Here is a 12438-nt window from a genome sequence, read left to right on the forward strand (position 1 = left end):
TTGGGGCCCCCATGTCTCTAACATTCTAGCAGAGTGATTATTGCTTGTATCTAGTCTATGACAGGCTCACAGCTTGGCCGGATCAGAACCTCTGTTTCCAGTCACATGCACAAGAGATTCATTAATTTCTAGGAGAAAGCTCCATTCCTTCTTTGGGCTCCACCTGCTTATGGACTCTGCACTGTACAGTGATTCTCACCCCCAACAATGGATCTCTATGATATCTGAATGGAAAGCCCAAGAGGCTTTTGTCTGCCAAAACTGCAGGGAATCTGTAGTGGCAATTATTTTATTGCTATTAGTGCAATTTAGAGCAAGAGCGTGTTTCTGGCTTTACCACTGCTAATTCCTTCCATCTTTCCTGTACAGGGGGTTCTGCTTTATTTTCTCTTGGATCAGAACTACTAGGTAAGTTTATGTGTATGAGGGTTATATATATAATATGGTAATTGTAGTATCACAGCCCTGTGGTTTGCCACATACAGTAGTTATTGGGGTTCCTGATAATATACTGTTCATATTCCTGATATGGAGAATACAAAAAGATATATTCACTAGAATGACTATGTTTCTTTCATATTTTATTTCTGTGCTACCAAATGACTCGTCTTGTCTGCCCTTTCTAATCACTGAGCTAACAGCAGGAGTCATTTTCTTGCAGCAGTCCCTCAAAATGGTATATGTTTAGCTATTAGCCAACTAAAAGATGGGCCAATAAGTGACACATAAATGGATCTGGTTAGTGGGGCACAGTTTTACAGTGATTACTAAGCGAAAAATGCTTCAGTGAAACCAGAATATTTGTGACTGTTTAAATGTTCCTTGTTGCAGACTGACGCAGCCATGGGAGACGCAGAAATGTCAGTGTTTGGCGAGGCCGCGTCCTACCTGCGTAAATCTGAGATGGAAAGATTGGAGGCCCAGAACAAGCCTTTTGATGCCAAAAACAACTGCTTTGTAGAAGATGAGAAAGAGCTGTATGTTAAAGGGTTAATTACTGCCCGCGATGGTGGCAAAGTCACTGTGAAGACTGAAGATGCAAGGGTAATTACTAAGTCTAATCTGGGGCAAACAAAACCAGAGAGTGTATTGGGTATTGGGCTTTCACGCAAACTATTTCCTGCTTTTTTGTCTCGCAGACTCTAACGGTGAAAGACAACCAGGTGTACCCCCAGAATCCTCCCAAATATGATAAAATTGAAGACATGGCCATGATGACCCATCTGAACGAGGCCTCGGTGCTGTACAACCTCAAAGAGCGTTACGCAGCCTGGATGATCTACGTGAGTAGCCGCATACATTGTTAGCTGTGCATTTTGGTTAGCCGTTGTCCTGTCAGACAGTAAAGGCATATTCAGGGCCGGATTTACAAAGCAGGCATCCCTAGGCCCACTGTCATTTGTCGCCCACGGCCTCTCCCATTTATTCAATCAAATTTTCATCATTGGGACAGGAGCAATGGGGATTGGCATATGGGAGATTTAAAAATCCCCAGTGCTTCTGAACCAATGTGAGTTTGATTGGGCAGCATGTCGTCCCCTAAAATCCTGACACCCTAGGTCCGGGCATTGGTGGCCTCTCCACAAATCCAGGCCTGGGCATTTTGGGCATGTGCAGTGACATTGCTCTATTTCTGCTGGTCAATTCTCATTTTCCTCAACAGGGTTCTTGTTCTATTTATTTCCACTTAAGCAATAGCTTTTAGGTGCAGACTACTGTGTGACTGTAAATGCTACCCATCCCCAAGTGCCAGTATTGTGCCCCAAACTCATATTATATTGTTCCCTTTCAGACCTACTCCGGTCTTTTCTGTGTCACTGTGAACCCCTACAAGTGGCTGCCAGTGTACAACCCTGAGGTTGTAGCTGGTTACAGAGGAAAGAAGCGCCAAGAAGCTCCACCCCACATCTTCTCCATCTCTGATAATGCCTATCAGTTCATGTTACAAGGTAGCATTGTGATATTGTTGCCCATCTCTGCCCCCAAGTGAGATAATTGCTGCCATTCACTTATCATATGCTTTCTTTTCACAGACAGGGAGAACCAGTCCATCTTGATTACGTAAGTACTGCTTCCCCCAAGCTATAATGTGGCACTGCCCGTTTTAAACATGTCCTTCATTATTCTATGTCTCATATACTGCTCCACAGGGGAGAATCTGGGGCTGGAAAGACTGTGAACACCAAGCGTGTCATCCAGTACTTTGCAACAATTGCAGCTATTGGCGACAGTGGAAAGAAGAAGGAGCAGAGCAAGAGTTTGAAGGTAATGCATGTCTCCTGCCTAGACCTTTCTCCTTGAGTATCCACACCCTGGTGTATCAAACAGGAACAACATACTGTATTTCCACCGTTATATATGCAGCATCTAAGGAGGCGCAATTCTTTATCAGAAAGGTTTAGGTGCCCAGTGTCATTATCTCGTCCACTTCCCTTCCAATATTTCTTGGTCTTATGAGCCTACGTGCTATTTTATGTGTAACTGCCTCAAGCAATTTCCCTAGAAGGTCCAGCTACAGTTAGCACAACAGGCCGCTATTCTAGAAGCTATAAACCAGTGCTTTTGGACTATTTGGGTTTAAGCCTACCTTTAACTGCCAATATTTGGTATCCATTACCTACTTACTAAGGTATTTGAGCCATTTAGTAACAGTTCCACAAATATCTAGCAGCAAATCAGTGTTCAGCACAAATCTACCCAAATTTCATTGTAAATTACCTTAAGTCTGGGCACCCCAGCCACAGTTTGGGAACTACTATAACTGCTTAACTGCAGATGGGGCATCAGCTTCATAATCAATAACATCACCCACTGCTCTATTTCCAGGGGACACTGGAGGATCAGATCATTCAGGCTAACCCCCTGCTGGAAGCCTTCGGTAATGCCAAGACAGTCAGAAATGACAACTCCTCTCGCTTTGTAAGTTGAAAAGATTCAGCTCTCCTCTGTTCTCTCCTCTCATAGTGTCATTTGTACTAACCTACTTTTCCACTATCCTGATCCACAGGGTAAATTCATCAGAATTCACTTCGGAACCACAGGGAAACTGTCTTCTGCTGATATTGAAACATGTAAGCTCCTGTTCATCTCATGAGCATGTATGTCACTCGGAACTTTTATTTAGCCCACTGGTACCTGATAATTTACTTTTACAGATCTCCTGGAAAAATCCAGAGTAACATTCCAGCTCTCAGCAGAGAGAAGCTACCACATTTTCTACCAGATCCTGACAAACAAGAAACCAGAGATTGTTGGTAATTCTAAGTTAACAAGAGAACATTTGTTGGAATTTAAAAGGGATGTTTTGGATTCATCTCCCTAAATCATTGTTTCTTTTTCTATTTAGAGATGCTCCTTCTGACCACCAACCCGTATGACTATTCTTTCATCAGCCAAGGTGAAATTTCAGTAAAGAGTATTGATGATGAAGAGGAGTTGATAGCAACTGATGTAAGTAGTAATATCCATGAGCTAATTAGAATGCTAATGATTAGTAGTAGGGCTGATTGGACACTTACTTCTGTCTGTATTCACAGAGTGCCATAGATATTCTGGGCTTCAATCTTGAAGAAAAGATGGGAATCTACAAGATGACTGGAGCAGTCATGCACACAGGAAACATGAAATTTAAGCAAAAGCAGAGAGAGGAACAAGCTGAGCCCGATGGCACAGAAGGTACATGACATAAGCAAGCTCTATCTTTGTCATAGATGCATTCTTTAGCAAAGTCGCATGCATCAATAATGAGCTTAAATTCAACTTTGCAGTTGCTGACAAAATCGGTTACTTGATGGGACTGAACTCAGCTGATTTGTTGAAGGCTCTTTGCTACCCAAGGGTAAAGGTTGGAAATGAATTTGTCACAAAAGGACAAACTGTCCAGCAGGTAAGGGAAACAAACAGAGTAAGCATCAAATGATGTCAAAAAGTCTCAGAAAACTAATAGCCCTTCTCCTTAGGTGTACAATTCCATTGGTGCCCTCAGCAAGTCAGTATATGAGAAGCTCTTCTTGTGGATGGTCACTCGTATCAACCAACAGTTGGACACCAAATTGCCGCGACAGCACTTCATTGGTGTGTTGGACATCGCTGGGTTTGAAATCTTTGATGTAAGTAACTGGAGATGATATGTAGCCTGTGTCATTACCCAGTAGATAAACCACTGGCTTACCAATCCATATTGTATATTTCCAGTTAAACAGCTTGGAGCAGCTCTGCATCAACTTCACCAATGAGAAGCTCCAACAGTTCTTCAACCACCACATGTTTGTCCTGGAACAGGAAGAATACAAAAAGGAAGGCATTGATTGGGAATTTATTGACTTCGGCATGGATCTGGCTGCCTGTATTGAGCTCATTGAAAAGGTTGGTGTCTGCGGCCTTTATGCAAAACCTACAGGGTCCTAAAACTCCCGACCAGGTCCTAAAACTCACGATTCTGCCTTTTGTTATTTGCAGCCCATGGGTATTTTCTCCATCCTTGAAGAGGAGTGCATGTTCCCCAAGGCCACCGACACTTCTTTCAAAAACAAATTATACGACCAGCACTTGGGCAAGTGCAAGAACTTTGAGAAACCAAAGCCAGCCAAGGGCAAAGCTGAGGCTCATTTCTCTCTGGTGCACTACGCCGGTACTGTGGACTACAACATCTGCGGCTGGTTGGACAAAAACAAGGACCCACTGAACGAGACAGTTGTGGGGCTGTACCAGAAGTCTCCTCTTAAACTCCTATCCTTCCTGTACTCCGCCTATGCTGGAGCTGAAGGTAATTATTCTGTTCTACAAACTGCTTTGTTTATCATTTGAATTTGTACACATCTTAATAGGTATTGTCTTCTTATTTAGGTGATGCTGGTGCAAAAGGAGGAAAGAAAAAGAAAGGTTCCTCTTTCCAAACCGTGTCTGCACTCTTCAGAGTAAGTATTTTTGCATTATTTACAATTTGGCTAGATAAGTACTTTTTTATATCAAACTAAGACATGCCATCTTTGCTCTCAAACCAGGAAAATCTCAATAAGCTGATGGCCAATCTGAGGAGCACTCACCCTCACTTTGTGCGTTGCCTGATTCCCAATGAGAGCAAGACTCCTGGTAAAGTATTCCTATATTATACAATGTTCTAAAAAAGAATGTTATACTGATACAATGGAAATACAAATCTATGGGGCTGTGTCAATATAAGAATCTCCCCCACTGGCCTCAATATGGCATTTTCTATGGTCTTTCCCTCAGGGATCATGGAGAATCATCTCATCATTCACCAGCTGAGATGTAACGGTGTACTGGAAGGTATAAGAATCTGCAGAAAGGGATTCCCAAGCAGAATCCTATATGGAGATTTTAAGCAACGGTATATTTTTTGGATATCATTTAATATAGCATGGCTTTTGTCTTCCTTCACTTTCAAACATTCAATCTTTATTTGCTTAAGTTCACGAGTTGTCTTTGCTCCTTATAAACACTATGAAACAAGAGTAGATTGATCTTGGTAACATGCCCAGTAGTACCTTTATTTTGTTGAATACTGTAGGACAATGCTATGTGTTTTTGACTTGCAGTTACAAGATCCTGAATGCCAGCGCCATCCCTGATGGACAATTTATTGACAGCAAAAAGGCTTGTGAGAAATTGCTGGGTTCAATTGATATTGATCACACTCAGTACAGATTTGGACACACCAAGGTTTGGAACGCTTTCACTTTAGTACTGCGCATAGATATGTCAGCATGTGGCGATACCTAACTAACCTGCCATTTTTGCAGGTGTTCTTTAAAGCTGGTCTTCTGGGTACACTTGAAGAAATGAGAGATGACAAGTTGGCACAACTTATCACACGTACTCAGGCTCGGTGTAGAGGATTTCTGATGAGGGTTGAGTTTAAGAAGATGATGGAGAGAAGGTACACATTTAAGTATATTCTCTTGTAGTGACACCATATTGTCAGAAAGTTTTTGTTTGATTTGAAGTTAATCTCCTCTCATTTATTGTCCAACAGAGATGCCATTTTTATAATTCAGTATAATGTCCGGTCATTCATGAATGTCAAGCACTGGCCATGGATGAAGTTGTACTTTAAGATCAAGCCTCTCTTGAAAAGTGCAGAGACTGAAAAGGAGATGGCAAACATGAAAGAGGAGTTTGAGAAGACCAAGGAAGCTTTGTCTAAGTCAGAAGCAAGGAGGAAAGAATTGGAAGAGAAGATGGTGGCTCTTCTGCAGGAAAAGAACGATCTAGCATTGCAGTGCCAGACAGTAAGCAGAAGACAGGTTCTTCTATATTAAAAAAAAAAAAGCTGGTTACATTTCATAAATTCATGAAAAAATATTATGTTCTAATAGGAAAATGAAAGTCTAGCTGATGCCGAAGAAAGATGTGAAAGTCTCATCAAAAACAAAATAAATTTGGAATCCAAGATTAAGGAGCTGACTGAGAGGCTTGAGGATGAGGAGGAAAGCAATGCTGAGCTAACAGCCAAGAAGAGAAAACTGGAGGATGAATGCTCTGAGCTGAAGAAAGACATTGATGATTTGGAACTGACCTTAGCTAAAGTTGAAAAGGAAAAGCATGCCACTGAAAACAAGGTGAGTGGATCAGGGATGCTCTCCAAACACTTAGGGTTCCGTTATGTAAAGTAAAAATCATTCATCAGCTTTCCATCAATGCATACAGGTTAAAAACCTTACAGAGGAAATGACTGCTCTTGATGAGACGATATCCAAGATCTCAAAGGAGAAGAAAGCCCTTCAAGAGGCGCATCAGCAAACACTCGATGACCTTCAGGCTGAAGAGGACAAGGTCAATTCTCTCTCAAAAGCTAAAACTAAGTTGGAGCAGCAAGTAGATGATGTAAGTGCACATGATAATTCGAATTCATGAAATTACTGCAGAAAATATAGAGCAGCATTGAAGTTCTCATTTTGTTAACCAACAGCTGGAAGGTTCCCTGGAGCAAGAGAAGAAACTTCGTCTCGACCTTGAGAGAGCCAAGAGGAAGCTGGAAGGGGATCTGAAGTTGGCCCAGGAGACAATTATGGATCTTGAAAATGACAAACAGCAAACAGATGAAAAACTCAAAAAGTGAGAGTCCAGTCCATCAACTGTTACTTTCTTAGTTTAGTATTGAAATAAAACCAAATTATTAACACTTTTCTCTAAAACAGGAAAGATTTTGAATTAAGTCAGCTGCAAGGAAAGATTGAAGATGAGCAGTCCATAGGGTGCCAGCTGCAGAAGAAGATCAAGGAACTTCAGGTATGTAGAACAGTGTTATAAATTAAATTATGCAAAATGATTTCCCTTTCTTTGATTAATATATTTCTACTTTTTTCTAGGCTCGTATAGAGGAAGTTGAGGAAGAGATTGAAGCTGAGCGAGCTGCCCGTGCTAAAGTAGAAAAACAAAGATCTGATCTATCCCGGGAACTTGAAGAGATCAGTGAAAGGCTTGAAGAGGCTGGAGGTGCAACATCTGCTCAGATTGAGATGAACAAGAAGCGTGAAGCTGAATTCCAGAAACTGAGACGGGACCTGGAAGAGTCCACCCTTCAGCATGAGGCCACTGCTGCTGCTCTGCGCAAGAAGCACGCAGATAGTGTTGCCGAACTGGGAGAACAAATTGACAACCTGCAGAGAGTAAAACAGAAGCTAGAGAAAGAGAAAAGTGAAATAAAGATGGAAATTGATGACCTTGCAAGTAACTTAGAGAACGTCTCCAAATCAAAGGTACCTGAACAACAATAATTGCTGTCAGGCATAGTACTTCGATATATCACAGTCCTAATATTTTAGTTTTTCTCCCAAAGGCCAATCTTGAAAAGCTGAGTCGTGTGCTCGAGGACCAGCTCAGTGAGATAAAGTCAAAGGATGATGAGCACCAACGTATTATTAATGACCTCTCCGCACAGAAGGCCAGGTTGCAGACTGAGAACGGTATGTACACCAGTCCATACCGTCACATCTAATAACTGCATATAATGTATAAAACCAAACAAAAATATGAGCTTCCAGATAAGATCCATACAAAAGAGCTTGGTCTCTCCAAGCCATGAATAATTGAAATAATAAACAGCCTATTTAATTGCACAGGTGAATTAAGTCGACAGCTGGAAGAGAAGGAATCACTGGTCTCTCAGCTGACAAGAGGAAAACAAGGTTTCACTCAGCAGACAGAGGAGCTTAAGCGACAACTGGAGGAGGAAACAAAGGTAAAAGCCCCCGGAAAGTTGCTCCATCCTCTGCCTTATTTTTCTACTTTGCATTATCAAAACATGTTCCAAAAAATACTTTGATTTCAGATTGTAACACTGAACTCTGAATTTACAGGCCAAAAGTGCTCTGGCACATGCCCTGCAGTCTTCTCGCCATGACTGTGACTTGCTCCGTGAGCAATATGAAGAGGAGCAAGAGGCAAAGGCTGAGCTTCAACGCTCCTTGTCTAAGGCAAATAGCGAAGTCTCGCAGTGGAGAACGAAATATGAGACAGACGCCATCCAACGCACGGAGGAGCTGGAAGAGGCCAAGTATGATCATAGTAGATATATAAACTATGAACACTAGAAACAAATTCTAAATATACTCACAATATTGTGTAAATCTGTTCTTAGGAAGAAACTTGCCCAGCGCCTGCAAGAAGCAGAGGAGCAAGTGGAGGCCGTGAACTCCAAATGTGCCTCCTTGGAGAAGACCAAACAGAGGCTCCAGGCTGAAGTGGAGGACCTATTGGTGGATGTGGAGAGAGCCAACAGTGCAGCTGCTGCTCTAGATAAGAAGCAGAGGAACTTTGATAAGGTAACATCAAACACCTTAACTTTGTGAGATAAAATTCCTGCTTCAGTAGCGTAACTAGAAATTTACCACAGTAAATCCTTTTTAATACCCCCAAAATGTCTAGAGGTTGACCTGTTTTACCAACATTTATTGAAATTGTATACGAATTAGGGCCTCATAGGGCCCCTATACTTTCTGGGCCCCCTGCAGACGCAGGGTCTGCTTCCTCTATAGTTACGCCACTGTCCTGTCTGTTACATATTCTGACACTGAACTTTAAGGTGGCCATATACGGGCCGATAAAAGCTGCTGACAGACCGTGTCGGCAGCTTATTGGCCCGTGTATGGGGCCCCCCGACGAGATCTGGCCGAAAAATCCCGTCGGATCGCGGCCGCATCTATTCGTTGATGCGGTCCCGCGATCCGACCTCCCGTTTCCCATGCGTTAGGATCCAATCGTTGAGCCCTAGGGCCCATGATCGGATCAGCCCGATATTGCCCACCTCAAGGTGGGCATATCGGGGAGAGATCCGCTCGTTTGACAACATCGCCAAACGAGCGGATCTCTCAGTGTATGGCCACCTTTACTCTTGTACAGGTGCTTATAGAATGGAAACAGAAGTTTGAAGAGAGCCAAGCTGAACTGGAAGCATCTCAGAAGGAATCCCGATCACTGAGCACAGAGATCTTCAAGATGAAGAATGCTTATGAGGAGGCCCTTGAACATCTTGAAACCATGAAAAGGGAAAACAAGAATTTGCAGCGTAAGCACTCTATATTACTGTATATCTATATATTGGTGCCTGAAATTAGTGGAGTGTCTGAACTGTAACTCCTGGGGCTTCTACTTGTCTAATCTAGCAACTTGTACCTCATTGGCTTCTTTGCTTTGTCATTTTGCAGAGGAGATTTCTGATCTCAGTGAACAGATCGGGGAATCGGCCAAAACAACTATTGAGCTGGAAAAGGCCAAGAAGCAGGTGGAGCAGGAGAGGGGAGACCTGCAAGCTGCTCTGGAGGAAGCTGAGGCAAGAATGTCTTCTGCTTCACTAACATACTTTGGTGTCCTTTGAGGGGTGTACTTTGTTTAATGTATTTCATTTGCTCACATAGGGATCTCTTGAGCATGAGGAAGCAAAGATCCTGCGTATCCAGCTGGAGCTAAATCAAGTGAAATCAGAGGTAGACCGCAAGATTGCAGAGAAGGACGAAGAGATTGAGCAGCTGAAGAGGAACAGTCAGAGAGTCATAGACACCATGCAGAGCACATTGGACTCAGAGATCAGAAGCAGAAATGATGCTCTCAGGCTCAAAAAGAAGATGGAAGGTGACTTGAATGAACTGGAGATTCAACTGGGTCATGCCAATCGCCAAGCAGGAGAGGCACAGAAGCAGCTGAGGAACGTGCAGGCACAGCTTAAGGTACAAATGGCAAATCTTGGGAAGTGATAAGGGCAATGTCCTTAGTAATTGGGAAACTTGGGTAGCCTATACCTCTGTCTGTGTTGTACTTGCCAAGGGCATCTGACCTAAAGCTGAATAAACACAGCTGAATTTTGGGCTCTTTATATATTTTTGGATCCAGTGCCGGAGAGGAAAGATCACAATCCCACTGCAAAACTGGGATTTGTGCCAAACACAAAACTTTGGCTTTTATTTCCCACTCAGGACACACAGATAAATCTGGATGATTCAATCAGGGCACAGGAAGACCTGAAGGAACAGTTTGCTATGGTGGAACGCAGAACCACCCTACAGCAAGCTGAGATTGAGGAGATGAGGGTGGCTCTGGAACAAACAGAGAGATCTCGCAAGATGGCCGAGCAGGAACTTCTGGATGCAAGTGAACGTGTTCAGCTCTTGCACTCACAGGTAGAACCCTACACAACATACAAACAAGCAGGTCATGAGGTTAGTAATGTGTAAAATAACCTTCTTCTACTTTCCTGTGGCCCAGAACACCAGCCTCATTAACACCAAGAAGAAGCTGGAGACTGATGCAGGTCAGCTACAGAATGAGATGGAGGAGTCTGTTCAGGAAGCCAGAAATGCTGAAGAGAAAGCCAAAAAAGCCATCACAGATGTAAGCTTCTGCCTCTGGTGAGGTGCATGTTTGGGAGCTGTACCTCCATATTTCTGACATTCCCCCTCCTTTCTTAGGCTGCCCTTATGGCAGAGGAGTTGAAGAAGGAGCAGGACACCAGCGCCCACTTAGAAAGGATGAAGAAAAACCTGGAACAGACCGTGAAGGACCTACAACACCGCTTGGATGAAGCTGAGCAACTAGCAATGAAGGGAGGCAAGAAGCAACTCCAGAAACTGGAGACTCGGGTAAGCAGGGTGAACAGCAGCTTGGAAAGGCTTGTTGAAGCAGGTGGGTGCCAGGTACTTAACTCTGTTCTGTGTTTCCCCCACTCCACACGCAGGTACGAGAGCTGGAAAATGAGTTGGACAATGAGCAGAAACGCAGTGTTGAGGCAGTAAAGGGTGTGCGCAAGTATGAAAGGAGAGTGAAGGAACTCACTTACCAGGTACATCCAATTGGCTACACTCCTGATCCCTGCCAGCACATGGCAGCAAGGGATACCCCTGTATCTGCACACTTTGTATGATCAGTCACATGGTTTCTAATCAGCCTATGGCATTCTCTCTTATAGACAGAGGAAGACAGAAAGAATGTGTTGAGACTGCAGGATCTGGTAGACAAACTGCAGCTGAAGGTCAAGGCCTACAAGAGGCAGGCTGAGGAGTCTGTAAGTAGGCATCAACATGCACTCTGGGTTATTAAAGGGGCACTTGGTTTAGTCATCTTTTCATGTATATTAGTAGAAAAGCTGGTTGGACTCCGGACCATTTGGTTAGACTGGGGGGTGCTCCATGTGCACTAGAACTCTGCTTGTGACTTACAGTTTCTCAACTCTTCATCTGATAGGAGGAGCAAGCCAACGCCCACCTGGCCCGCTTCCGGAAGGTTCAGCACGAGTTGGAGGAGGCCGAGGAGAGGGCTGACATTGCAGAGTCCCAAGTCAACAAGCTCCGAGCCAAGAGCAGAGACATTGGCAGCAAGGTGGGCACAAGCTGGGGTACATAAGGGCTTGGGGTAACATAATGATTCCTCCACATTTCTCTCATATATATATCTATATATAGATATATATATATATATCTCTATCTATCTATCTATCTATCTATATATAGATATATATAGATATAGATGGCCATTTAGGGCGTGGGGCTCTTGTGCTTCCTGCACTTTATTTTGGCCCATAACCACGGCACAAGTTCATCTCTGACAATTTCCATTTCCTCCAACAGAAAGGCGACAGCGAGGAATAGAAGCCCCACCCCCTATGCACAAGATGAAATTTGCAAAATGTGAATTTCTTCCCTAATTCCATTTTTATCCTATTTCCACTTAAAATAAAGTCTTTCCAGCATTTCTCTACTAAAGCTCTCTGGCCTCTTTATTACCCCTCAACGGATCGGAATCATGATTTGTTGTTGCTGAAATGTTGCCATTCCCTTTGCACGGAAAACCGTCAGGAGCTTCTGGTGTTCCTTCATAGCGGGCATCCCTATATTTTCCTGTATCCCTATAACTTTGTGTTAAGAGGTGCTAACAGCCTCAATCCCACTGGGCTACATAAAGGGAGGGAATGTGAATGGTGGGTGA

The 12438-nt window shown here is 43.3% G+C and overlaps 1 protein-coding gene across 1 annotated transcript; it reads left to right on the forward strand.

The window, feature by feature from the left end:
• The first annotated feature begins 350 nt into the window (after positions 1 to 350).
• LOC108700302 (myosin-4) lies at positions 351 to 12210 on the forward strand. Its single transcript, XM_018233380.2, has 40 exons — positions 351 to 408; positions 832 to 1044; positions 1140 to 1283; positions 1793 to 1949; positions 2034 to 2061; positions 2151 to 2265; positions 2827 to 2919; positions 3008 to 3071; positions 3156 to 3254; positions 3347 to 3450; positions 3537 to 3675; positions 3768 to 3886; positions 3960 to 4109; positions 4195 to 4365; positions 4459 to 4765; positions 4846 to 4916; positions 5004 to 5091; positions 5233 to 5350; positions 5559 to 5682; positions 5763 to 5899; positions 5996 to 6251; positions 6339 to 6581; positions 6670 to 6846; positions 6932 to 7077; positions 7161 to 7251; positions 7332 to 7721; positions 7802 to 7928; positions 8085 to 8203; positions 8322 to 8518; positions 8603 to 8786; positions 9364 to 9529; positions 9669 to 9793; positions 9879 to 10187; positions 10434 to 10637; positions 10723 to 10848; positions 10926 to 11096; positions 11192 to 11296; positions 11423 to 11518; positions 11698 to 11832; positions 12081 to 12210. Exons 2-40 carry the CDS (start codon positions 844 to 846, stop codon positions 12099 to 12101), a joined length of 5817 nt encoding a protein of 1938 aa, XP_018088869.1. The 5' UTR covers positions 351 to 408; positions 832 to 843; the 3' UTR covers positions 12102 to 12210.
• The last annotated feature ends 228 nt before the right edge of the window (positions 12211 to 12438 follow it).

This window comes from Xenopus laevis, chromosome 8S (genome assembly GCF_017654675.1).
Source record: "Xenopus laevis strain J_2021 chromosome 8S, Xenopus_laevis_v10.1, whole genome shotgun sequence".
Classification (NCBI taxonomy): Eukaryota; Metazoa; Chordata; class Amphibia; order Anura; family Pipidae; genus Xenopus; species Xenopus laevis.

Coding starts and splice junctions, on each gene's coding strand:
- LOC108700302 (XM_018233380.2), top strand. CDS start 844: ATGGGAGACGCAGAAATGTCAGTGTTTGGCGAGGCCGCGTCCTACCTG. Junction 2,266..2,826: donor AGCAGAGCAAGAGTTTGAAG/GTAATGCATGTC, acceptor CTCTATTTCCAG/GGGACACTGGAGGATCAGAT. Junction 9,794..9,878: donor CTGCTCTGGAGGAAGCTGAG/GCAAGAATGTCT, acceptor TTGCTCACATAG/GGATCTCTTGAGCATGAGGA.